At 40.8% G+C, this 23,517-nt stretch overlaps 1 protein-coding gene across 2 annotated transcripts in view; it reads right to left on the bottom strand.

Moving 5' to 3' along the window:
• Positions 1-4,605: 4,605 nt before the first annotated feature.
• Cph (BCL11 transcription factor chronophage) overlaps positions 4,606-23,517 on the bottom strand; it is a 35,498-nt gene continuing 16,586 nt past the window's right edge. The window contains exons 1-3 of one of the 2 annotated variants that reach the window (XM_071720808.1): positions 21,105-21,818; positions 19,408-19,857; positions 4,606-10,473 (exon numbers count right to left, since the gene is read on the bottom strand). In XM_071720808.1, the coding sequence (XP_071576909.1) occupies positions 8,291-10,473; positions 19,408-19,857; positions 21,105-21,234 (2,763 nt within the window). In that variant the 5' untranslated portion in view covers positions 21,235-21,818 and the 3' untranslated portion in view covers positions 4,606-8,290. Of the gene's footprint in view, positions 10,474-19,407; positions 19,858-21,104; positions 21,819-23,517 lie in introns of those variants that run through there. The other variant, XM_071720815.1, reaches the window with a different exon arrangement.

Below are 23,517 nucleotides of genomic sequence, written 5' to 3'. Positions count from 1 at the left end.
AACGGCAATTATTACAGCATTATCCCACGTTCGCGACGACCAAATTTTCCCAATCGCAAGCAACGCGCGTCCAGGAATATCCGAGTGTAATTGATCTAGGAATTTAATCCGTTCAATTCAGGAGAAGCCGCGAGATCGGGAATCCCGCTCGACAATACTTCCCCGCCCGCGCCGGTTCTTTATCGGGAAACCGAGTGGGACGGAATCGCGAGCGGAGTATCGGCCGTAATGAGATTGAAATTAATTCGACATCGCGGTGCCGAGACACGACGAGATGTTCAACGATAAGATAATTCGGCAAATTTGCTCGAGTAACTCCGCAAGATCTCGCCGGGGTCTCGCGAGATAAAACGGCTTCTCGTCTCGCTCTCTTCTGCTTCTTTTTCTCCTACTCCCCCACCCAGGCGATATACACGAAGCACACGACCTCTTTAACCGGAAGATGAATGATCATTACTTAATCTTTTGACCGAGGACGAGGTGCTGTCGTCGTTGGAGTATCCTGGCTAATCCGGCGCAATTGTTTTCGTCCATGTTGACTGCTTATCTGGCTTAACAGCCGACTAATTCCGCGATCTAACAAACTTCGAGCTTCATGGTCTCCCTAGGCACTTAACCTCCGTTACCGTGAGTTTTTTGTCGAGCTGCGAGCGACTTGCTGAATTAAAATTGTAAATTCCACGAGATAACAACACGGGGACACCGAGGCAACAACGCAACCACGGCAACACGCGATAAAGGGCCATTATGTTTAATGAAATTATCTTATAGTATTCTATAAACTGTCTAATTACTCATTTGTTTATTTAAGATATCTTTCGGTGTAGATTTCCTCAACAAAAAATGTTGCAATAAATAAAACAGCAGTTATTTAACATCAAATTAAATTTTTTATAAAAAATGTGTAATTAAATTTTTCAGCAAGCTGAAATTAAACCGTATCTATAAGAACAAATTTGCATTACTATAAAAAAGATTGGTCTAAGAGTAATTGGTAAATTCATAAATTTCATTAAATTCTCTTTCTTTTCAGAAATTACACAATTTTTCTCATTATCTTAATTATATTTGCATATATAATTTATATAAAAGGTTTTTGAAAATTTTAGAAATAATATTTTAATATGCATTGTGCCTCGCTAGCACAATTTTAGTACGTGGATGCGAACCAAAGAAAAATTGTAACTCCGTGTCGTAAGCAATAGTAGTAGTAGAAAGTAGTGTGCGTGACGAGCGGTTATTATCTAGCGTGCAGTGGTTGCAGGCCAGGGTTGTAACCCTCAGCGCTGACACTTGAAGGTCTCTTCCGCTGCAGGGTGTATAGCAACCCTGCCCTAAGCTCGCTGCAGCAAATAGTTTTACTGACTGGACTGTACCTCCTATTAGCAGGCAACCGTGTATTGCACCGGTGCTTTTCGAGTTCGGGTACTTCGGGTGCGAGAAACAGGAATGGCGAGGTACCACAAGCAACAGCGTATATTGTCGCGTGAATCAGAAATTATTCGTATTGATGGAACTGTCTCGTAAACGTAAACGTATTCACAATCACTGATGTGACAGAACAATTTTTATAATTGATATCTTTTATGATTAATAACATTTTACGTTGCTTTAAAACTGTTTTAATTGTCTGCTAAATTCCGAGTAGCTAAGAAGATATAAGAACGATATAAGAACATATCTTCTAAATAATCTTCCTCAAATATTTATATTTAAATTTTTCATCATGGTGATAAAATGTGATAATAAATATTTTGACAAAGAGATAGAAAAGTGCAGTATATTTGAGAATTCTTTTATACTTGTGAAGAATTCTTTTAATAATTGTGATATCAAATAATTTGATACCAATAATATTAAATAACATAACGGTCTTATCTTGCTAGTGGTTTGATAAATTCTGTGCAATTGCAATTGTTTTTTTGTTTATAAATATTCTGATTTACAATTGCACTTAGACGAGAGTACAAAAATATATTGATAAGTAATATTTCTTACATTTTTTTTTCGTGAAAATATTTGTTTGTGGAGATAGACGATGGCAACCCTTCGCTACTTGTTTATTATCGAGGCAGAAGATAGTCGCAAGGTACGATAAGAATAACTTCCTGCTATTTACGACGCGGAAATGGTCGCGACGGAATTCGGGAGGGTGGCGTAAGTGTTTGACATATTTTGTCCGGGAAACCGACAGATCAGGGACGAAAGCGGCGGGGGAAAGGGTTGGCAAAGGGAGTGAATGCAGGGGCACCTCTGTTTCTGACGTGCAGATTAGTGTCCGCCATTGTAGTGACGTCACCATAGTTAACACGCATTCAGACGCGCCGGAGGAGAGGCCGGCGAAACTATTGACCGCGATCATCTGTGGAAATCCGTCGAGTTTCTCGGCTCGCCTGAGATTAACGTGATTTTTTTTTCTTTTTATGCGCACTCGCGCACGCGGAATTTCCGATATTACCGAGATAAGGACGTGAGGACGTTTCGCAGCAGGAATCGGGGATCGGCTAGAGCGGAACATCCTCCCGGCTCGATCGCGCGAATGCGTCGACTGCAGAACGTGTCAGAAGTCGGTTCGCCAGTTGACAGATGAATATGCCCGGGGAACAATGGGGGCCGACCAAAAATTAACGGCATTGTCCTAACTTTGCATTCTGATGCCGCTGTTTGCTCCCGCCGAGTCGATTGCCACGAAACAAGGACTGAGACCGGCAGACGTGTACCGAGAAAGCTTTGAAAGCTGTTCCTCCTCCTCTTCCTCCTCCACCTCCACCTCCCTCTCTTTCTCTCGATTACCGAGCGCAGATTAATCTGATGTTGACGGTGGATCCCGGACTTCGTGATCTATATTTCGCTTGAGGTTTTCGAGGAATTCGCGGAACGATCTCAATGCGAAAGCGAAGCAGGCGAAAGTAGGACGGAATATAGGAAACAGCGATAATGTTGAGTCGATGTGCACATTTCATAGTTTATGTTATCTGCGAAATGGGGATGGAAGACAAAGCGATAGTGATACTTTATCTTATTTTTAAATGAGAAGTTAATATAAGAAAAGCTTTTTCAGATTTGCTTTTGTTCAAGATTTCCTCAAATTATACGTTGATACAAACTATTATATTTGACGGACAAAAGTCTTATTAAATAATTTGTTTTCCTATTTTTACTCAAAAAGTAATGTGTAATACATGATTTAACAAATTATTTAATTATTTTAATTATAGCGTAGAAAATTAAATTTTTTCCTTTTCTCAGTAAAAAAACTTGAAAAACAAAACTTAATTCCGGAAGCTACAAATCAAATTTGTACATACAAACTTAATACATGCTAATGTCTTTAAGTATGTTGTGTATACTTTATGAAATTAATTAATTTTCTCTTGTGTGACATTTATTAAAATTTTCTGTTTGATATTATATACATCGCAATTATCTATTGCAGAGATACATAAGAAATATTATTAATCCATAAATTAATTTATACAATAATTTTATTGATAATAAAATTAAAGTAAAAGAGAAGAGAAAGAATATTTTCAAAGTATTATTATACTTTTTTAAAGTCAAATAAACGAGTAAAGTATAAGCGAACTACCCTTGCGAGCCTTTGTGCGAGCAACCCGGTATACAAGAGCATCCCGTTTAGATGCAACATGATTGTCCTCACCTGAGATTTCGTTTGCATCGTTACAGTTTCACGCTAGATGGCACAATTGATTCCTTATTAAACAGTTACACGATTTTCAGCGACGGCTGAAATAGCGACGGTATAAATAAACTGCAGTTAATGAATATGTGGGTGGTCACATTTATATTTTCTGTCCATTTTATTTTTATCGCAAATTTTTTATAAATTTTAAATCAAGACACCAACCAAAAAAACTGCAGATCACACTGCGTAGATTTACTATGTTAGGACATTTAAATTACATTTATGTGGTAGTGACAAATAAAAAAATGCCCGAATACTTCTTCTAATTTCAAGCACGATGAGACGAATTTATTTTAATCGAGCTTTAAACTGTTGCGAAACACATTATGCAATGCAATTGGAGGCAAATGATAGTGATTCGGGACGAGTTAAACAATTTATGTAACGAGCTTTCTACGCGCATGTTGAACAGAGACGTATCAGAAACCAATGTCGCGCGGACAGCTGCGAGTGTTTCGTTTTCCGAAAAATCAATCTTCATGGCTATTTATAATATAAAATATATAGTAAATTACAAATAATTTCACGAATATAAATACAAATTCACATAATGTCATTGTGCACGTGGAAAATTTCTACTTTTCTAGGAAATTAAAAATTTATAATTATAAATATATTGTAATTGATAAAATTGTTATTTAAATTGACAAAAATATGAACAGTTACTATTTATTATTACTGCCGAAGAATTATAATATCGAAAAGTAAAAAGTTAATAATTAAAGTCAAATATGTCTCTAATTTATCTTTTATTTTAAAATCTAAAACGTAGAGAATTTGAACATAAGAATATATATAATTACAAAAAGTCTGAAAGCGATATATAAAATTCGTTAATTGATATCGAGAATCGGAAGGATAGGTGCAAGAGAATAAGAATAAAAGGAACTCGAATAGTGTAGGTTATTTAAAAACAATGTCGTTTATTTGAATCGCACAAGACATACACCGTATCTGCTATGTTTACAATTAGGGACTCCTGCGAAGTAAAGCTCGGCCAACGTTTGTCGCAAGCCTCGGCCGAAGTTTACTCGGAGATGCCTCGGGTTTCTTTTTTTTTTCGTATTGCCTTAATGTCGATCCTCGGTTAAAAGTGTTCAATGCCAGGTTTAACCCGGTCACGTACTGTCCTTAGAAACCGAGCTTCGGAATATTTACCCTGGATCAGAAGATTTCCTAAAAGTCCAATTTCCCTGCTAAGATATTATCGTTCCCTCTTGCATCTCTTTCTCCCGTAATCGACTCTATGGAAAAAAATTCTTCCGTTCGCTCTCTCTCTCTCTCTCTCTCTCTCTCTCTCTCTCTCTCTCTCCCTTATTATAATTATAGGAAATACTTCGTAGCTTTAAATTATATCGACTGCCTAGATACTTCGCTCGACTATACTCCTGACGTTCGTTCTGGGATTATCTTTTAGCATTTTACGTGATTTACCCTGTAGAAACGTTAGAAACCAACCGGAGGACACGACGGGACAGTCGGATTAATTTATTATTTAATTATTAATACGTCAATTAATCGAGATAATGAGGAGTCGGTGCAATATCATATATTTTAGATTACACATTAAACGCTGATGTTCCGCGACTGGTGCGAACCGAGCAGGAAGTTGCCAGTGGCAATCTCCATATCGGATTCGCATTACGATTTATCATGACTGCAGCGCTTACCGTGTATCTCTCTAACGTGAGGACATTCTTCCGTGTCGCATAAATTCGTTATTGTCCTCGTCGCATCCCACCGGTCCGATCGCCCGCCGCGAGATTTGCATTTGACACGTGTCACTCCTTTGTTTCGGTGAGGCAGGGAATTTGGTCCTATGGTGGGAGGTGGGATAAACTTGAATAAGAAAAGTAAGAAGAGAAGGAGGAAGAACTTTCCGAAATCAAAGTACGCGTATTCGTGTATGGTACGTGACGTGCCGCAGGATTTTTATTTCGTCGATTACACACACGGTGCTCCGTCAAAATTTTCTCTCTCACACACACACACACACTTTTTCTCTCTCTTTCCCTTTCTCTCTCCATTCATTCCGCGAATTCTCGAAGGGGATTGTCGTCCCCATATCTCCAACGTTATTTTAGATCCAATCTCCGTTCACAATCGTTGTGAGCGACAAAATACGCCGTTGCACGAGAAAAGGAAAAAAATCACCGTTTAAACTTATCTTTTTTTCCTTGCTATGATCGTTGAATAACTTTTCGACGACGCGGCTCTTTCTGCTTCCGAATCATCGCTACGGGCAGTGCCATTATTTACAGTATGTCGTATAAACGCGGAGCCTGGCATGTACGTATTTCAGGAATCGATCTAACAAACTTTTAACTAGATAACGAGAGGTTTTTTTTTATCTAGGGCCGTACACGACTAACACCGAGAGAACTATCTGATATGAGTTTTTTAATCGCTTTTATTTTCGCGTTCTCGCCATCGAACTCACGCACACGCGCGCAACATTCATCCCCGGAACGAGAAGGATAACACGCACAATAAAATCACATAAAGACACGCAATCGACATTCTCGCACTCCTTCGTCGTCTCTCACGCATCGCGAAGTTATTTTCGTTTTTATCTTATTGCCTACGTATATATATATATATATATATATCTCTCTCTCTCTCTTTAGGAACAGTTCTCTTCGAAAACGTTTACGTCGACGAGGCGTCGTTGAGGAAAACAAAAGGAAGGGTAGAAAGAAAAATTATTTCGCTACTTAAAATGGAACGCAAAAACTTGAAGAACAATCGTCGCGTCGCCCGAAAGCCTCAGTCTTGGACGAGGACGAGAGAAAACGGAAATTCGATTCTGATTGCGCCTCGGTCTGACCGTGGGACGATTTTCGCAGGATCGATGCTCAGTATCGATTCTGCGAAAGCCGAGCACGGTTCGACACCGTGACGGCAATAAATATAATCAACGAACAAAGCGCGCTGATAATATTCTCGACGTGGCTACGAGGTGACCGTCGAAGGAGGAATTTTTCCGATTGGGATATTTTCTCCACAGGATTGTCCACAGGATCGATTAATTTATCAGCTTAGATTATTATCACGATGGTCTTCATTGAAATGCTGCGGCAATTTTTTTCAGACGATTCCTCCACCTCGACGGGCGCGTCGTGCGATGCAAAATCAGCGGCTATAAACCTAAACAACTTTGGCATTATCTTAATCTTTAAAAAACATCTGCGATAATAATTTAATATTAGAATAAAATAATGAAAGCGGCGCTTAAACTTACTGCAACCGTAATGATAATAGTGACAAACGTAATAATAATAATAGAATGGTAATAATAATAATAATAGCAATAGTAATAATAATGACAATAATAATCATGTTACAAAACAATAATAATAAAGACAATATAATAAGTGCAATAATATTAATAAAGGTAATAGAGTCGTCGATAATAGATATAATACATTGTACATAGGATCGAGCTAGAGCTTATAGATACTAGCTTCTTCTCATATATTACTTAAATCAAATATTCTCAATTATCCTATATATTGATACATATATATATATAACAGTATTTCGAGTATCGATGTTTTTAAATATGTACATACAGGATCATTGAAGGTGCCAGTTCTCCTTATGTTCTAAGGAAATCGATGCATTTTAAAAAGAAGACGCGTCGGTTCCATTGACGCGTTCTTACGAAGCGACGTCGTGTAATGTACAAAAAGACTCCATTCCAAATTGTCCCTATATAATACACGGCGAGTTGCAGATTTTCATAATATTTATATATATATATATATTACGTTATACAATATGTATATATATATATAATCTATTATTAAATAAATAATCTTCAAATGCGATAATAAAGTCACGAACTATTGTTCGTTATCTTATTTATAATATTTATATTCTTTGTATTTGCATTTCTTTTTATATCTATATATATATTTATATATATTCATTTATTCTTTATCTGTATGTATATATATATGCAGCTTTATATTTATAGTTTATGTCTTTTCCCGTTATTTATAAACTATATTTATAGCGATATATATAATTTAAATAGCTGAGTGTGTGCTGAGACTTGCAAACTGGTAACCATTCGTTCGTTTTTTTAGTAAGTTAAAATGCGGAGCAGGGTTTCTCTTGTCGAGTACCTTCTTTCTTTATTCGATCGCTTTGTTCTCGCGTCATCTGGACATCATCTTCGCATCGCGTACAATCCTCGCAACCGTGTGAGGATCCTTCCTTGCTCAAATTAGTCGAAACTCCGGCTTCGCTAGATCTTCCAGCTCTTAATAATTTTTTTTACAACTTGTCGACTCGATCAGCCATTTCCAGGCCGTTCGGTCGGAGATTCTCGAGATCACGCATCGACCTACCACCTCTCCTAATCCCGAGAGGTGACCTCGGACATTCCGCGTCAAGAGATCCTTCTGAGGTCGCGCCGTCTCGATAAAATCGAACCGGCCTTGCGGGACTCAGGGTTCATCAGGTATCTCTTCTTCTCTCGAGGTCCCTGAAGAGGAAGATCTCTCGTCTTCAGTACACCGGATAAGGCGGCCTGTGCGGCCACAACGGCGGAATCGGCGGTAGGCTTCCGTTCCAGGATCAAGTATCCTTACTGCTAAGTGAAGAATCCTCGTCCTTGATTACTGGGTACGGCATGTCCAGCTTGGGGCCCTGCTGCACCACCACCACGCATTTCCTCATGTGCTTTTCCAATGTGCTCGGCACCGAGAATGGCATCTCGCAAAAACGGCATTTATACGTGTCCTTGCCGTGTCGGCCGTGGGTCTTCATGTGCCTGGTCAGTTTCGAGCTCTGGGCGCACGCGTACGAACACAGCTCGCACTTGTACGGCTTCTCGCCGGTGTGCGACCGCCTATGCACCGTCAGATTCGAGCAGTTCTTGAAAACTTTACCGCAATACTCACAAGTGTCGTTTCGGCCGCTCCGCTCCTTCTTCAGCATCGGACTTGGCAAGCCCTGAAGCGCCAAGGTGGACGTCGTGGCCTTGGACGCCTTACGGAATTCATTGTTCTCCAGGTAGTGCGGACTAGGTAACCAAAGACCTCCGAAATCCGGCCCTGAAGATCTAGGAAATCCCTGGCCGGAAAAAATATTCGGCGTCGTTGAGGAATTAAAATTTGTCGGCGAGAGAGCACTTTCTTTCTCCTTGTTATTGTTGAGCGAGTTAGTGAGGTTGCACGGCGAATCGGTTTTGAGGAAGCCGCTGCGATGATTTTCCTGCAACGCTTGCCGATAAGCTTCTGAGTATTGAGCGATGTTGCTCAAGCCAAACTTCTCCATGAGATCGCCCACCAGGCTGGCCGGCTTCTCCACTCGACCTCCGCTCTCCTCGCCGCTTTGCCCCTGAGTGGTGCTTAGGTCCTCCGGCGTGTTTTCCTCCGCGTCCTCCCGCTCGGCCTTCTGCTCGTTCTCCTCCATCTCGTCTAGGTCCATGTTTTCATCGCAGCTGGATCCGTCGTCCGGCACCGTTTCGACGCTGCCCTGCGGACTGGCAGCTGAATTCAAGTGCTCTTGGTGTTCCTTCCTCATGTGCTTCCTTAGCTCGGCGAAGTTCGCTACCTCAATATCGCACACCTCGCATCTCGTCGGCGTACCTTGCCCGTCCTGCGTGCTTTCTCGTTGCTGGTACTGCCTTTCCTTGTCCCGATGACTACGACGATGGACGATCAAGTTCGATTGGAAGCGAAACTTTTTATCACAAATCTCGCACGTGTACACCGTCTCAGATGAAGAATCAGTAATGATCGGCGTGGAGGCCACTGGCGGGCTGGTCTTCTCGCTGTCGGTCGAATTATTGTTGTTGTGATGACCCACCGGGCTTTGACTATAACAGGGCGGCGAGTTCTCTTTTTGATGACTGCCGTGGGTTAAATTCGCGGGGTTGGCCGAGGCCGGACTAGGCGGTTCCACAGATTGTGAATGGGGCTGTGATTGTTGTTGCTGCGACTGCTGTTGCTGCTGTTGCTGTTGTTGCTGCTGCTGCTGCTGAACACCGCTGGCGATAGGGACTGACGGTACCGGCGGTACTGGCGGAGGAGGGGGATTCGTCGTGGGATTACCGCTAGGTGTAGGTGGAGCCGCGCCTAAGGACGGATTAGCGAGGCTCCTTAGGCGCGCTGAGTAAAAATCCAGGTTCGCTTCGAGTGGTGGTGGGTGTGCTTGGCCCGCGAGGCCGCGGCCGTGCGACAGCTCGGCCAGATTCGCCAGGTTCCGGGCGTTGTTCAGGGAATCCAACGAGCTACGTACCAGTGGATCCCCCAGATTTAAACCGTCCATACCGCGAAGCGGGTCGCCCAGGTTTTGCAGATTTCGTGTGGCCGTCTGCAGCTCCTGAAGACCTCTGTATCCCGCCAAAGGATTCAGGGTGAGGAAGTCGGGCCTGAACATAGGCGGGAAACTTCGCTCCAAGTGCTGGGGTAGCCTCAGGAAACTGTGAAGGGGATCGCCCACCAGGGACGAGGTCTGAAGCTGCTGTCGGCCACCGCTACTGCCACTCGTATTCGTACCGCCGGAAGAGTTCGCCGCCGAGGAACTTCCGGTGGATTTTCCGCTCAAGTTCAGATGATTCGGCGGACTTAGATGGTGCGCGTGCGTCGGCGTAGGCGTCGGTGGACTAGGCGCCGGAGTGTTCGACGATGAGTTCGTCGACGAGGAGGGGGAGCAGTAGAGGCGGGCGCCGTGCATGCTCTGTACATGCTGAAGGAGCTCCCACGCCGAACACAGCCGCCGAGAACACTGCGAACACTGCAGCCACCTTGGCTCTGAAACAGATTCATCGACGTCGCGATGTTAAGGGTCACATTGTCTATGCGCAGGATGAATTTTGTTTTAGTGTTTTGGAGAAAATTTAAATGTAGCGAATTCTGCAAAGTTTACGAAACATTGAAGAAGAAGATTGATGAATTTATCATTCACGTATAATCATGAATTTAACTTTTACACAGAAAAATTAATTATCAATTTTAAGTTATTAAGATAAAACATTGGAATTCTCATCATTCTTTCGGCTTAAACGTTTTCAACATGTAGTCCACGGATATTTCAGAGATTAAAGTTTATTTTTGAATGAGGAAGTGAAAGAGGGTTGTGTTGAAGCTAATATAATTCGACGGGTTATATAGCCACGAATAAGATGATTATAAGGCTTTAGATTATATATCTGTATATCTTTAGATATATATCGTAATAATCTGACGACAGAATTTGAAGCTTCACGGTGATTTCGCGAGCATGTGACGGCAGCTCGTAAAACCCGCACGTACACACATAACATGTGCGCGTACATGCCCCCGAGCCACGCTATCAATTTTCGAACCACCCTTAATTTCGCGGAATCGGGACAGAGATCGGACCCGGCCGATTGAATTCGGAATTCAAACGGCGCGTCTGTGTCAAATTGCGGTTCGGGCCGGCGCGGCGAGTTGCGGGGGCTTAAAAATAATATCCTCGTCGAACGGCGGCCGACAGGGAGCGCGGGAGGGAATCGTTGCGGGCCAACGGGGGTCGGTTACTATGGCATGCGGCTGAAACTGACCCTTAACGACTTCTCGACCCTCCTTCCCTATGGCGCGCGCGAAAGCTTATGATGCGGGAGGGACGGGTTTTGAATTTCAATGTTTTTAATCCGGAATATCAGATTTTCGGCCATTTTTCACGCCCCGCGTGGCACAGTAGACGCCCGTCGCGCGAGTCTGTGGGATTTTATTAATTCGACGTCGCCTCGGTGGCGGGAATGAGAGACTGTTGAGAAAAGGGAGAGAAAGGCCGAGGATGCACGCACCATGTGCTTAAGAGCGACCCTCACTTTGCGAGTAAAAGCACCGTGGAACATTACCCGGGCAGCATATTCTCTTGGACCATAATGCCGGACGTTAGGGACTGAGGAGGAAGATTTAAATTCACGTCTTAAGAAACACTAAGAATTCGCTTAAGATATGAATTAATTGTTTTTATAGAAGTATTCTTTTACAATATGTGTCACTTTCTTAATTCAATCATCTCATTTTTCCAAAATACTTAGGTAAAATATATTTTTTGTATATTTCAGAAAACAATTTTTAGAAAACAATTTTTAACGCGGGCATAATCTTTTTACAGAATAAAAAACAATTCTTAAACTGTCTTAATATAAAAGAAACATTTTGGCTATAAAACTTTTCTCGAACGACCACGAATTTCTTTTTCTTTTAATTCAGACTTGTCGAATTCGAGAACGCGAGCATCTCGCACAGACGAATAAATACGCACGCCGCATTATTCAGGAAGAAACTTCTTAGACGAGATAAATACGAGCGCGTTGTAACGGGCAGGGGTATACTTCCTCTTGTAAGAGATTAAAAAGTTCAGGACTCGCCCTCTCCTCCCCATTGTACCTCACTGTCTCGCGGTACTTGGACGACGGGAGGGAAAGTCAGCCGGAGACAAAAGGCTGCAGCAAAATAAAGTGGTCCTAATTAAATGGCCGTTCGGGATACGGAAAGATCTTTGTTAGAAATAAAGCTTCAAGATCGTCTTAAAGCCGAACGATCGCCGAACTGAGGCATATTTTTTGTATATTACACTTATTAAGAACATTATTATCATAAAAAATAATTATTTTTTTAACGTAGTAGATATAATAATATTCATTGATTTAACCTAAATATATAGCTACATATAAATATCTTCAGCAATCTCAGAATTTTACTTCCTCATTTTTTCGTACACAATTAAAATTTTACATTGACGTGAAATTACTCAGAGCAATTCGTAGAAATGTTGCTGTGAGAGATCAGCCCGATGACGACGAGCAGGATGCGAAAACAATGAATCTTAAATAAAATTAGGAACAACTCAACGCCGTCAACGGGTAAATGATAGTTTATCTCGCGACAATACACAATAGAACACATTTCGTTGCATGTAACAAGGTGCTAAGTAGAATAACGAGCCCGACAGTGGGCGAGGGACTTTTCTTCCTCATCTTGCTGACCTTTCACCAGGATTACGCTTACAGCGTTTTACGCATCGAGCGTGGAATGAGAGACGCTCGTCGCAATCTCATCTCATTGACGCGCGCGATTTTTCGATTGATAGAAAGAACGTGGAGAAAGTCACGGAGAAACAAGGCGCAAAAATTGCGAGCGAATAGGCAAGATATTGTCGGTGATTTCCTGAATTGCTAAGACGTTTGCTCGAGGGGAAAAAGCGTGTATGAAAATATGAACTATTATAATTGTACAATCGTATTTCTGACAACTTTACTCCAACTTTACTTTCAAATTCATTTAAATTATACTTTTATAAGAGTTTCATAATTCTTTTTAATTGAAGTTCCAACTTGTCTCAATTCAATTTTTCTTGAAACGTTTTTTATACTTATTATTTATACGATGTTATTAATTTATATACTTTTCTTAGACAAACAATATTTGTTGCAGGTTGTTAATATTGAGTACTAACTGTTTTAGTAATTTAATCAAAAATATATTTTGTAAAAGTTAAAGTTTACAAGAATTTATACAAAATTTTATTGAAAAACATGGAATTTTTTGAAACAGTCTTTCTTTTTTTATTTTTTGTTTTTTTGTTCGTGACTGTATAATTCTCAGCATTTTAAATCAGAACCTAAAAAAACAATGAAATTTACGTAAAAATGTTAACGAAAAGACCAGCGGTTCGAATTGAGCAAAACTTTTCAGACTTCGAAATTTTCCGAGTCATCTTCATCTTGATCCTTCGACAGAAGGAACGTGAAATACAAATTGGCTCACGGTTTCGGCTCCGGACAAAAATTAAAGTGTGAGAGAAAGAAAAAATCATGCGAGGGAGAGAGAAAGAAAATCATAAAAGAGAGCGAGGATAAGACGGGCCGAGTCATTCCTGAAACAGGCGTCATAGCCAAGTGGCGAAGCGCAAAATTCGACGTATTGTTTCACGCTTCGAGCGTTCACCACGTTGCTTTCCTTTGCCCTCGTCCTTTCTCCGAGCGGCTAGCCGGCTCCTTTTTTCCCTGGAAGTCGAAAATATTGCCGACTTCCCCGGGGAGGAAAGATGCCGGCGGGAAGACGAGAGAGATAAGCAAGTGCTTGAGCATAATAAAAGTGTATCGATTCACGGCCTCGCGCTTTTCATATGCAAACCTCACGGGTGGCCATCTGTTAGGATTATTTCTTCAGATTTTCATGACCGTGTCTACGAGAAATGGTTGGCTTAGCTGGTTGCAATTCGGGGACGCGTTATCTGCGATGACTTTTTTATCGGAGAGGTGAAGAATTCAATATATGTTGCACAATTGTATCGTCTCGACGTAATATCGCGCAGTAAATTAACGCAATATTGTAAGTTCTTTCCAAAAGAACTTTATTTATGTTGAAAACAGTTGCAGTAGATGTAATGTAAATAAAAATTAAAATAGTTACTGATCCTCAATTCGATATTACATTATAGATTTAAAGAGGCTGACTATATCCTTGAAAGACGCGTGAAAGTAAACAACATAATAAAATTATTGATCGATGAACACGTGCACATTAAAATTACAATTTACATACAACTCCAATATTTTTCAAAACGCATGACATGTACCCGCGTAGAGAAGTTTATAAAGATTTATACCCAGAAGGGACAGCAGAATCAAATGAACAATATGTCTGCACATGAGACTCGGCCCTCCGTCGGTAGTGACCGACCGATTTTCTCCAGAAATTGCCCGACAAATTGGCCTATGCGACGTTTACGGGCAAATCGTTCGGAACGCCATTGTTTAACAACGATTCGAGTCCCGGTCATCCTACGAATACTTCCTCTCAACCCTTTTACGGAAGACTTAACACGAACCCAACTGCCTCTATTCAATTTTTCTCAAAATACGTTTCCACAGGCTTTTTAAGTTTGTCTCTCTGATACTGAAATACAAATGTTTCAACAAGTAAATTATTTCTCGCAAAATTTGCAAATGAAGGCCATCGAGTAATTTTCATGCGATTACCAATTAATTATGATTAAATACGTTAAAATAATTGAAATATAAGTTTCAATTTTAACAAAAGTTTAAATTAAATCAATGTTATATATTTTGAACAACTCTGTAGTAATAAGAGTATAACTGTTTTGCATGATTATTGCTCGAAAAATTTACACAGGTTGAAAGGAATTATTTGCGATTACACATATAACCGTAAGAGTTATGCGTATACGAGCAAATTTTAATCGTGTAAAGGACGTTGCGTCGCGCTCTCGGAAATCTTTTTGGACGGGACACATCTGCCGCTCAATGACGTCATGATATACACATACATGCACACACAACAAACACACATAAAGGCCTTTAATCCGGAATGGCGTGTGACAATATTAAAATATCGATTAGCTAACGTATGCGACGTATGCACTTTGTCGTCGATACAAGGGCTGCACTTAAAAGGGACAACGCACAGCGGATCATGTCCACGTGGGTAGTTTGCGGGTGATTTTAATCATTTTACTGGACCCATTAATTAAATAACCAGCTGAGATAAATATCACGCAGTAACGAGAAGTATCCAACACGTATCAAAAAGAATAGTAAACAAATTGCATAATATAAAAAATAGTAGACAATATAAAGCGACTTTTATTAAATTAAAATGTATCAAAGAAATTGTTCAGATAAGGCAAGTTATTTTAGAAATGCGAATGGATTAAAACGATCTAATTTTCTTATAATAATTATTTAAATATATATTGGGCATGTGAAACGATTCAAATAAAATTTAATTAAATATCAATCAATATATATTGCATTGTTAAAATATAAAAAAATCGTATGATTACTACTAATATACGTTCAATATCGTGTAACCGTATGCAGATTTTTTCCAGTAAATTTTTATTTACGACCCGTTCAACCTACCGCAGAGTGTCGCGCGACAAAGAGCCAAAGCCGTTACAATCGCGAATATGTCGACCGGCGCGATTCCATCTTCTCTAAACGAATATTCGAATGGTCGCGTAACATACTCCTTGTGGTCACTACAATTCCGCGATAGGATTGGTCAGGCTGCGCTTCACGAGCTTTTATGTCCACCGTTACTCAGTTTGTCCGTCCAAACCGCAAACCTTGCGAATGGACCACTGCTCGCTATTAACCCTTCCAGAGAGGGCCGAGTCTTAATTTATTAAAAGAATTTATTATTCGAGTTTTTCACGAAGAAAACATGTTCCTAAAGCGAGACTACAACATCGAGAATATGAAATTAAATTTTTACATATTATAAATAAAATTAAATGTATAATTATGGGCATACTTAATCTGAAATAATTGAGAGTGATAAAACGCATCTTGCTATGAGAACGTTGGAAGTTTGAAAAAATCTAGTGCTGTCTATCCTTCATCGAGATCTGCCTTTGCAGCTATACTTCGATTTTCTTGTAGTGCAGTGCACCTCCGAGAGAAAGAGGAAAACGCGGATGACGGACTCGTTTTACGTCACAAGGACGTAAGGAAAAAAAATTAATCAAAAAGCCACTCGACCTGGTAATTTAAACGCATCGCAGCGTGCTGAAGTCGTGTATATTGAACTTCTGAGCTTTGTAAGCTTTGATGACGTTCTCTCTCTCTCACTCTCGTGCGGGCTTTCTTTTACACGGGAGCGCGCGAGATAAGTGCAAAGGAAGCGAAGAACGCAGTCACCTCGTCATTGTCAAAGTAGAAAGAAGGTAAAACATGAACTGAAGTAGTCGAAACGGAAGTAAACTTGTCAAAGAATCCGCCTGATGATTCACGATACTGATGATACACGTTGATTGTTATAATGGCACGCATTCACGTGTCGTTCTTCTCGTGATTCTATCGACGGAAAAAATATTATTCGTAAAACGCGCGCGATTAAATTTTATATTATGTATATAAAATATTTAAATTATAAAAATAAAACTAACCAAAATACATGAAATAGCGATAAAGTACGAAATAAAATACAAGCAGGCTAGTATCCGGCGATACGCGTGATATATAGCTGAAAAAGTTTCTGACGCCGGTTTTTAGGCGTATCGCTCGCGCACCGTTCTTGTCGACTTCCTTCCGCGAGAACGGAGGAAACGGAAGGATGAAGGACGCGAAAGTTGCAGGATCCCGAAACCCCGAGCGACAGCCAATTCGCAAGCAATTCTCCGCTCACCTCGGGCGGTCCGGGGAGTCGTCGACTTTGCTAGGCAGGAAAGAACGGCGAGAGAAACGCGGGAGGGTCGGAAAGGAGCCATAAAGCTGCCAGAGAAAAACCTCACCCACGGACGAGAATTAATATTCCCAGACAAACGTGACAGATAGATCAAATCTGCATCTCACCGGGAGCGCTGGTTGGTGTCAATTTCGACGGATTATCGCTCCTTTTTCGTCGCCCCTCCTCCGTCTTCCTTCACTACGCTACAGCCTTCCTCCGGACGTATATCGTCCGTCACGGTTCTCCAACGCCGTTCTCTTACGCGACGCGCGCTCTGCTTGTTCTCTATTTTCGCGTATAACCGAATTTCTCCGAAATCACAGATTTCTTTAATCAAACGTGCATCTTTCCTGAGCCCAGTTAGACGAAGATGAAAAAAGTTTTCTAGAAAGCATATTCCTACTTTTCAAAAAAATATCATATTGTGTTACCATTGTTATTTCTCGATGTGTTTCATAGTCGAGAGAAAAAAAATATCAGAATCACTGGAAGGGAATTACAATACTCCGAACCGAGTACCGAGGGTCCTGGCACATCCTGTCAATGTCACCCCACGTGCGCGTTTCTGATACGCGTTGCTTTACCTGTTCGCACGTAACGCTCGAGACTCGCGATCATCTAACACCGGCGCGTCCGCCCATATGGGCACGCTCTCGCGTGGACGGCTCGTGCGGACCACGTGGCCGAACAATAGGACGATTCTAATTGGGCTTTTCGACGTGGTTGTCCGGTAGCAAAAAATCCGACAAAAACGGCGACAAAAGGGGCTTAACCGGCGGACGAGCGGCGGGATGAGCACGAGCGAGGAGTATTCTTATGGTCGTGGACCAGTTCGGAAAGGGTTAACTCTCTATCTCGTTGCCGGAACGTGTAGCTGGCAAAAGGGGGTTTGGGGCGAGTGCCCCGGAGCGTGATGAAACTTTAAAGAGACACCGGTGCGCGAGAGCGACCGCCGACGCGGCGACGTGCTTGCTCCTCGAGAGACACAATTATGTTCGTCCGCGATAGCCGCCCTCGTTTCTCGAAACGATACAAGTTTACATTCATTCTTTAATTTGTTTTTTTTTAGATTTTTGGATTCTGTATTACAAATATAAGAGCTTAAAAATTTACATAATATCTATAAGATTAACTTTTAAATAGAGGAATGGATTTGCATGCGCATGTATTAACAATTCATCAGTTGTTAATATTTTCTAACTGTTGAAATTTTTGAAATAATATTTGCAGCAAAAATTTTATCTCACATATGATCGTAAAATATAATTAAATTGTGAAAGAAAATAAAAGAACTAGCGCTGGTTGTCATCGGAGGAAGGCCAATTTCGTTCTACATTGCAAAACTCCTTGCGACGATTTGTACACTTAAGTATTGCATAAGAATTTCAAAAAAGGAGTGACAGAGAATGATTCATCGAGAATGTTGTAGGCAAACTTGAGGCCAATAGATTCTTTAAATTGAAATAAACTTCAATTCCGGGATTATTTTATCGGTTGCAAAATTAAAACTACTTTTAATTATTCAAAACTTATAATAATAAATCTATATTTCTTTATTTAAATTTAATAAATAGTATAATAAATTATCGTAATTCATAAACTAAAGACAATTTATCAATTATTATATAAATTATTGTTGAAAAATTAATTGATGTCAATAATGCCTTTTATTTGTAAAAAAATACTTATATCTGTTATATTTATAAAAACGAAGAGAAAATTACAGCAATACATTTCTAGATCTATTTCAAACAATACAATACTCTCTAAACTTCTCTCTTTTTATCTTTCTATAATGATATAATAATCGCGCCAACGTGTATATATTAAATATACAAACTGCGAACAACAACAAACAGTTAAAAACGAACAGCGTGATTTTTCAACTTCGTTTCGATGTCACATAAAAAAACGCGAAGATATCGTAGCACTTTCATATCCAGGGTGTCGCGTCGCCGAATGAGAACGCTCGCACGTTAAACCCTTCGACGTACGACAATGTACTCCCCGACAAAAGGGGGTCAGAAGAACGGCGGGAAGGGAGACACGAGGGGCAGGTTCACCCCAATCCCCGAGCGGGCGGTTTAAATTCAAAAATCGAAATCCACCGATCTATTGTTCGTGTCCGTTCGACCAGGTTCGACATCACATGGCAGCCCCCTATAACTGTACTTTAAAATATCCTCTTCCACCCCTCTTTTGAACAAATCAACAATTCGCCAAACCAGAGAGATTTCGAAACGGCACGATAGTTTCCTCGATGCACCTCTACTACGATCAGAAACCCTGACATATATTTTCTCGTTCTGATCGCGTTGCCAAATTCGGAATCTATGATACAAAAACCGAATGCAAAATTGGAACTTGAAATTATTTTGTGGCCGGATCACGTTACGTATCTCTTTTCACGACACGATACAAATCAATCAATTGATTCTAATAAAACGCTCCAAGATTTTACTTTAATAATGAAATATGTAATAATAATCCAGAGAAAGAGAGACATAAATTTACCGGAATTGACTGTGTTTGTGTCGGCGTCCACGGACTCAGTCTTCTGCTTCTTCGGAAGATCTTCCTTGTTCTCATCCGGTGCTTCCGTCCGTCTTTTTGGCGTCGAGCTGGCGCTTGCCTTGAGGTCGATCGGACTTCCGGTATCCGGCCCCGGGCCCTGAGGCGCCGGCGGACTCTCCAGTCGGCCGCTTCTCTTGTTGATGGGCGCGGAGATGCTGGGCACCGAGTTCAGCTTCGAATCCGGGTCGACGGTCTTCAGGGTGAGGGCATCCTCCGGATCGGAGTCCTCCGGCGCGGCCGTCGCCGGTGGACTGTGGCAGCCCTGGAGGGTGCTCCGACAGTGGTTGACCTTGTGTTCGATGAACCGGACAATTTCTCCGAGGGGATAGGACGCCCTGCAGCCCCCGCATTGGACGGTGTCTGGGGAGGTGGTACTTTGCGAGGTTTCCGCTGTAACAGAGAGAGATATGTCTTGTTTAGATGCATTGGAATTTTTATTAAGCGGATGGCGAGTTAGTCTGATTATAAAGATACACGCGCAGCATTGAGTTTGGCATATACTTTCTGTTATTTAATTCTGATATAGTTGATTATAATATTGTCATAGTAATGTTAACTGTTCCTGAATTATTAATTGATATTGATTTAATAAAAATATTGAGCAATCGAAATTTATTGATGCACCTATTGATTTTCGAAAATAACGCTCTAGATATTCTTTTGTGCTTTTTATTTGCAAAAGAATGTAATAATATAATGTTTTTATCATTGTTATTTAGTTGGGAAATAATTTTCTCTACAGCAGCAATTATAAAGTTACGTTATTCGAGCGATGCGGAATCTCTGTGGTGGTACACAATATTCAATTCTGTTGTATAATAAATAACTCATTAATGCAATTGTATCGCAAAAAAACTTAATTGTTGTTTCCCGACTCCGACTATTTTTTGTGAAAGCAACATCAGTGTCGGTTTATTACTATCGATATGTACATGTTACAGATACTATTATATAATCAAGTGTAGACATATGTCTCGCGCATTATTCACAGCGGGGCATTAATCATCGCGATTTACGATACCTATTAACTGACTGCAGCCATAATCCCGTGATGAGATATCAAAACGAACGATTCTATGACCCGGTAGCCGTAAAATTTATGTGCGTATATGTGTATGGATATATGTGTATGATAGTGATTAATTGAATTATAAAAATATAAAATTAGATCTATATTTTGAGCAACAAGTTTGAAAACATTCTTTGTGCCACGTTCTACTATTTTTTCTTTTCATTTAAGAGATGATAAAAAATATATCAATATCACACATATGTATATGTACGCATAAGTGACGGGATTCTTTTATCTATCTCTCCTGAAAAATTTCGGTTGTTTCTTTTTTCACATTTTCATGATTCAATCTCTATCACTTCCTTTCGACGACAAATAGACCGCAGACGCGCGGTATTCGCCTAATCTGAGCGAGCAAACTTTCCTCGTAACAAACAGGACTAATTTCCTCTTACGCAACCGTTATAATTCACCGTCGTCCGAGGGGCAGAGGGCCCCGAGGTCAGCCGCAGACGTAACAATTCACTTTTGAGTGTCCTTCAAGAGAAACTACAGAACTCCTCGCGATGTCCTTTCTCTCGTACGTTTCGCGCATTAACATAGAGATTGGCAGAGAGTTTCATACATCGATCTTTTCCCTCGTCGAGTTGAGTATCCGTATCTATCCGAATGGGGACGCCAGGCTCGCGACGAAACAAGAAAAATCCTCCACCGTCTTGGCAGTCGTTTTTCCTACCCCCTTCCTCCGCCTTCATTCCTATCTCGCCCTTCGAGTTTCTCCCTTTTGTCTCCGTTCTTGTTACGTATCTTTGTCTCACTTTCGTCGTCGCGCTTCTCGAGGGATCTCCACTCTTCTCTTTCGTGCGCTTCTTTTTTTGCTTCCTTTACACCAACCCCTGTTTGTTTACCCCTGGCTGCTGCTATCTCCTTTTTCGTTCGTTTCTCGCCTTTCGTCGGTGCGCCGACGGCGTTCGATTCTTTCTGGGCGGAGCTCGCTTGACCATTGGCCAGGGCGCAAACTCGAGCACGTTTCAACCCTTTAGGAGTTGCGAGTTACACCCCGATCAGTGGGTTGAACTTGAGTTATAGTCAGCTTTCTCTCTCAGCCGATTATATAGCTATTTCACATACTCTCAGTTATTCTTTATTTATTTTATAGTTATTTGTTTTTCTGTACATAAAATATCTCGACTATTTGTTGAATTTATATTGTAAGAATTTTTAGTTATAATTGCAATGGTAGCGTGAATATAAATTCTCTTGAATATAAAGCTTCTTGGCACCTTATTTTGCGTGCATGCATTATTGCCGAACATGAGAATTTATTGAACATAAAGATTACCCTCTGATCTATCATACTTGTAAATTCTCTCAACATTGTCTCAAAAACAGATAACTTCCTAATGGCATCGTAATAGCTCAAATGACGAATGTAACTCGGCAATATTCCATAACAAATCGCTGATATCGCGTTTCGATGTATCTTCTCGACAACAAGCCAAGAAAATATTTTTCTATTTCCAAGCCATGAAAATATTTTCGTGGGTCCAAGTATATCGAGAGATTCCGATAAGAATCTATTTCTTGGCCCTTTACTATTCAAAATCGGTCCAGTCGAGCCGTGAAGCTTTTTTTCACGCCTCCTATCTGCAACTTCTCGTTTTTCACCGGAAGAATGACGGTAGCAGGAAGCGAGATAAGTTTCGCAAAGTCTCGGTGTGTCGAGACTCGTGTTCGGACGAGACAATTGCGCCTCGACGACATCCCGCATTCTTCGTAGGAACGCGAGATTTTAATCGCGTTTGTCCGAGATCGTCGTTGACATTCGAATGCGAGAGAAAGAAGGGAGCGAAATAACGATGGTAAAAATCCGATAAAATTTTCGATAAAAACTCCGAAGGTAAGGCGAGGCGAGGCGACGTCTGGCCACGTCTCGGTTTGTGGTTCTGTTGCCGGTGAAAAAAGGAAATCGGTCGAGCTGGATGTACGACGAGCGAGAAGAGGTTGAGCGAGAGCGAAAGGAAGAAACGGTGAGTCGCCTGAATGGACGGGCCTCTCTCGGGATCCGTTATTCGCCTACGATTCAAAAGCGCTCGGTTAGAAACAAGAGACGCGCGACCGGTCGTTAGCGACAATGGGCTTTTGTTTTTTCGGGGGCAGATGTTGGACCAAAACTGTCGGCAGCGTAGAGAACCCTCCGCAACCCCTGCGCGAGGACCGGCATCAGCCTCGCGAGCTTAAGGTGAGCGAAGGAGGAAGAACGGGGTAGACACGTGTCTCTTCGCCACTTCATAAATCACCCGCCTATTTATCCGCGTGCGTCTTCTGGCCCCGTTTAGTGTTCTTTTTTACGCGATGTGTGGCCCACAGGGTGTTTTAGTTATATTGCATTTCTTTGGAATCTGTAAATGTTGCCACTCTTTTTCTCTTCTCTCTCTCTCTTTCTCTCTTTAGAAATTGTTCTAGAACGATAACATACCGATAATATTAAAAACTGCGATATAAGTGCACATATTATTAAAGATACAAACATAAAATTCGGGAAAAATCGTATGGGGAACTTATAAAATATTATAACTTCTTCGCGTTAAAATTTATGCTTAGATATACACAGGAAACAATTATGGAACAGAACTTGATATTAATATTAAGAATTCTAGATAATTTATAGTGCATTAATTTAGAAATATTCAACAAATACTTTGAAAAATATATATTTTTAAATAGTTATCTTACTACACAACAAAATGCTCATTAATAGAATAAAATATTTCACGTCAAAAAATAGGAAGCAAATTTTATTATCAGTTATCATTATCAGTATGCGGAAATATCAGCTTGCGTACATTTACGACGCGAAGCACATTTCCGATTTTGATGACGACAATTACTTGCCGCATAAAAATGAATGCGGTTGCATCTGGACGAATCACGTATATACGAGAATAGAGGGAGGATGTGAATTGCCGGGAAAGAAGATAACGTAAAAATATAATATTGCCCGGCGAATCTAAGTTGGATTGCTTACAAATTGGCCT

This window comes from Temnothorax nylanderi, unplaced genomic scaffold (assembly GCF_030848795.1).
Source record: "Temnothorax nylanderi isolate EJ_2023f unplaced genomic scaffold, tnyl_v1.0 TNYL_tig0007_pilon, whole genome shotgun sequence".
In the NCBI taxonomy this organism is placed as follows: Eukaryota; Metazoa; Arthropoda; class Insecta; order Hymenoptera; family Formicidae; genus Temnothorax; species Temnothorax nylanderi.
Note: the sequence above shows the minus strand (reverse complement) of the source record. Positions and strands in the feature narration are given on the sequence as shown.